Source organism: Mus caroli, chromosome 5, assembly GCF_900094665.2.
Source record: "Mus caroli chromosome 5, CAROLI_EIJ_v1.1, whole genome shotgun sequence".
Taxonomy (NCBI): domain Eukaryota; kingdom Metazoa; phylum Chordata; class Mammalia; order Rodentia; family Muridae; genus Mus; species Mus caroli.
In genome coordinates, this window is record NC_034574.1 from 132081597 (window position 1) to 132085678 (window position 4082).

Genomic DNA, 4082 nt, shown 5'->3' on the forward strand with positions numbered 1-4082 from the left:
CACACACACACACACACACACACACCAGGTCTCTGCACCAGGAGGGAAGGACTGAGACTCGCACCCAGCCTCGCAGCTCAGGCCCTCGCACGGCTCTCACAGCTGCTGCACAAGGCTCACAGGCTGCCCGCTGAAGCCACAGTTCTCAGCCCACCTCAGGGTTGAGCTGAACTCTCTACCTAACACAAAGTCCAAGGAGGGTCTCCTGTTGTGTGAGGACCCCAAGGACAGTCAAGGGCTACATTTTCTGTGTCCTGTTTCCAGGTCCCCACACCACACATCCTTCCATTGCCTCACACATCCCAAGACCCTGAGAGTGATTTCTCCAGGGCAGGAGGATGCAGAGGCAGGACAACAGGCTGGGAAGGTCAGCTAGAGGTGACATACAGACCAGAGCACTCAGGCCACACCCCAAATACCTGAAACGGCAGGGCAGGGCTAGTTCTGAGCCCAGTGGGATTCAGGGTAGGAAGGAAGTGGCCATTTGGCAGACACCCTCAGGTCTCCCCAAGTTCTCAGCCACGACCGGTAAAGAGTGAGGCTATGCCATCCCCTCTCTGGATACAATGGTAGAGAATCCAGAAGAACGGAGCCCAAGCACACTCAGGGTTTGGGATGAAGTGCAAGGCTTCAACTGCCACCTGGGCCCCGGCTACAGTCCTGACAGAGACATTACTCGGCCTACAATGAAGGAGTTGTCGCACCGTACTTGTACTTGATCTGATTCCCAGAAGATACTGTGCTAAGGCTCACTGGCCCCTGTGGTCCTCCAGAGCATTTTGGGACTGAGGCTTGTTTTGGCTTATGGGCCTGTGGGTGGGAATCTCCACTCCCCCTCCTGAACCTTCGCCTGCTTTAAGTGATCCTCATGTGCCACGGGCACCAGACAGCAGGGCCAGGAGGAACACTGGTTCTAACAGAAGGCCACTCTCTAGCTCATCCAGTCACAAGGAATTCTGCTACAGCCCCAGCTTTGGGGTGAAGGATAGCCCTCTGCCTCTACAGCTCCTGCCAAAGCACCTTTCCATAAGGTTGCATCTGGGTCCCCTTGATCTGCCTAAAAGCTGACCTAACTGGGAGACAGGCTGCTCTCTCCACTGTGGCCTCTGCATGGAGGGTGCTGAGCCTGAGCACTCTCTAGAGATATGCGTGTTCATATGTACATGCACACAGAATTAAAAATAAAGTTGCCTGGTATGATGGCATACATCTTTGATCCCAGCACTCTGTGAGGCAGAGGCAGACAGATCTCTGAGTTTGAGGCCAGCCTGGCCTACAGAGCAAGTTCTAGGACAGCCAGGGCTACACAGAAAAACCCTGTCTCATAAAACCAATAAGTAGGGCTGGAGAGATGGCTCAGTGGTTAAGAGCACTGACTGTTCTTCCGAAGGTCCTGAGTTCAAATCCCAGCAACCACATGGTGGCTCAAAATCATCTGTAATGAGATAATGAGATCTGATGCCCTCTTCTGGAGTGTCTGAAGACAGCTATAGTGCACTTACATATAATAAATAAATAAATAAATAAATCTTAAAAAAACAAAACAAAAAAAAGCATAAGTAAAATAAAATAAATCTTAAAAGCATTTTTCCCCCCGCTGGGTGTGGTGGTGCACGCCTTTAATCCCAGCACTTGGGAGGCAGAGGCAGGCGGATTTCTGAGTTCGAGGCCAGCCTGTGAGTTCCAGGACAGCCAGAGCTATACAGAGAAACCCTGTCTAAAAATATTTTTGTTTTCTTTTTTTTTTTTTTTTGCTTTAAATATTTTTAGTTATTCTTAACTGTGCCTGCTGAGGCCAGAAGAGGGCATCAAATCCCATGGAACTGGAGTTACAGACAGTTGTGAGCTGCCATGTGGATGCTGGGAATTGAACCCTGATCCTCTGGGAGAACAGCCAGTGTTCTTAACCATTGAGCCATCTCTCTAGCTCCAAAAGAAATCTTAAAAACAAAACACCTAGGAAGAGCCCTAGCTAAAGGTTTGTCACAGTCTGCAGTCTCCTGTGGTTTAGGGCTGGATCATCATGCCACCTAGAATGCCTGTCCTCAGTGCTCAGTCATGAGTGGGGTGCGTGTGGACACACAGTAGCCACAGGACACCTCCCTCCACAGGGTAAAGAGAAGAGGAGATGTGCTTGCAGGCAGCTCTGTGGATACAGAGCTGGGCAGGCAGGGGCCTCCCCAGTACCTGGGCTGGACCACTCTCACCCCTGCTACAATGGACCAGCTTCTACCCGGTGCCACGGGCAGTGGCAGGATGTACTGGATTCAGCACAATAGTGCTTACCCTTGGAGGTACTCCAGGGCCAGGGTGGCAGCCGAGGGCTTGGCTGGCAGCGTCTGAACCTTGGCAGTCTGTGTAGCAGCGATGCCCGCCTCCCTCAGCCTCTTCTTCTCTTCCTTCTTCCGTTCCTTCTTTAGTTTCCTTTCCAAGACTCTCCTCTCCTCTGGGGACAACTCAGGGCTGGCCTCCTGCACCTGAAAGACAAGGACAGGCTGTCAAGCTGGGCGTGGGTATGGCTCTAAGACAAAACACTGCCCACCTACCCTTCTATTCACAGCTCAGGTGCTGATCTACCTGACAGGTTTCAAGTGGACGGACCACAGTCCCATTCCTTCATGGTTTCCTGAGCCTTGTGCAGTACCCACAGTAGCCATCAGAGGGCAGCAGCCCCATGGACATCTTGTCTGTTCTTTTCTGGAACAGTTCTTGGCTGTTGGCTCTAGCCAGTCCTGAAGACCCAGGTGGGGGCTGACATGGTCTCCATTGCTAGGGACACCTCTCAGTGAAGACCCTGTAGAGTGGGACCTCGGCTATGGTGGGGCTCTGGCCTTGGGAAGCACCACTTCTGGAGGCATCTTGCCCAGGAAGCCCACAACCTGCCCTCTCCCTCCCTCTCAGAGGAGCAAAGTGGAGGACAGCACCACGGAGGGAGGCGTTTAGCAGGGCCAGCACGGTCAGCCCACTTTGTCTTTCCTGGAAAAAGCAGAACCAGTGTTGATTCCGATGTAGCTGGAAACCCGGAAAGGGTGTGGGGACATGGTGAGGAACCCAAGCACGCCACCGAGCCTTTCCAGGAAGGGTGAGCTCCCCCTGATTCCAGGTTCCCATCAGTTCCAGCCCCAGGGCAGAGGAACAAGATACAGCAAACAGAAGCGCTCCCTCCTGCCAGGGAAGCCTTACCCACAATTCAGTCACCTGACACCCATGACTGCTCAGATAAGGGCAGTCCCTCCTCAGTCCACAGAGGAGCTGGCCATGGGGGCTCTAGAGGCTACATTAGAACACCCTCCTCCTCCGCAAGGCAGCCTCCTCGTGAGGCCCAAGACAAACGCTTGCTTCCCTCCCTCACAGTCACCCTGTATTTCCCCAGCTGGAGAGGTCCCAATTTGAGGAAGCATCCTGGGCAGGGTGCCTGAGGGCCCTCTGGGGACAAGGAAAGGAGTTTGGGGGGTTAACTTAGGCCCAGGGATAGAAGGGGAGTCTGGTTGCCCTGGCTACCAGCCCTGACTAGCTCTGGCCAAGTCCCAGAGGCTGTGTGGCTGAGTGTTTGTATAAACTGCAGCAATGGGGAAAAAAAGCAGACAGCCACCCTACACCACCCCACCCCCACCCCCGGGGCTGGCAGGCCCGCCTCTGACCCCACAACCATGTGTGTGGGGGTGCACAGAGCCACCAGGGCCAAGGTCCATCAAGGGAGAAGACAGGGCAGTGGAGTAGTGAGATGATGATCTGGGGAGGGGGGTATTAGCCTCCCACTGTCTACAAGACATGACCTCAGCAACCCCAGGCCAGGATCCTGGTCTTAGGGTCTAATGATGCTGTCTGCAGACACCTGCTGAGAGGCCTATCATGCACACTACAAGCTCTGAGGACTGGCTGAAGTCTCCTGGGGCTCTGCAGCCTGTGTGCCCTCCAGGAAGGAGAGCCATGGTTCCTGGATCGAGTTGGTACAAGAGAGACAAGGTGCTACCAAGATCATAATCGTGGAATTCAGTCTCTGTTGAGGCCAGCACAGATACTGCAGGAACCCAACTGTGTGTGTGTGTGTGTGTGTGTGTGTGTGTGTGTGTGTGTGTGTG

The 4082-nt window shown here is 53.8% G+C and overlaps 1 protein-coding gene across 2 annotated transcripts in view; it reads right to left on the bottom strand.

The window, feature by feature from the left end:
• Positions 1 to 4082, bottom strand: part of C5H7orf50 (chromosome 5 C7orf50 homolog) — a 102124-nt gene that overhangs the window by 2637 nt on the left and 95405 nt on the right. For both annotated transcript variants that reach the window (XM_029477289.1, XM_029477288.1), the window contains one exon: positions 2287 to 2477. In XM_029477289.1, the coding sequence (XP_029333149.1) occupies positions 2287 to 2477 (191 nt within the window). The remainder of the gene's footprint in view (positions 1 to 2286; positions 2478 to 4082) is intronic.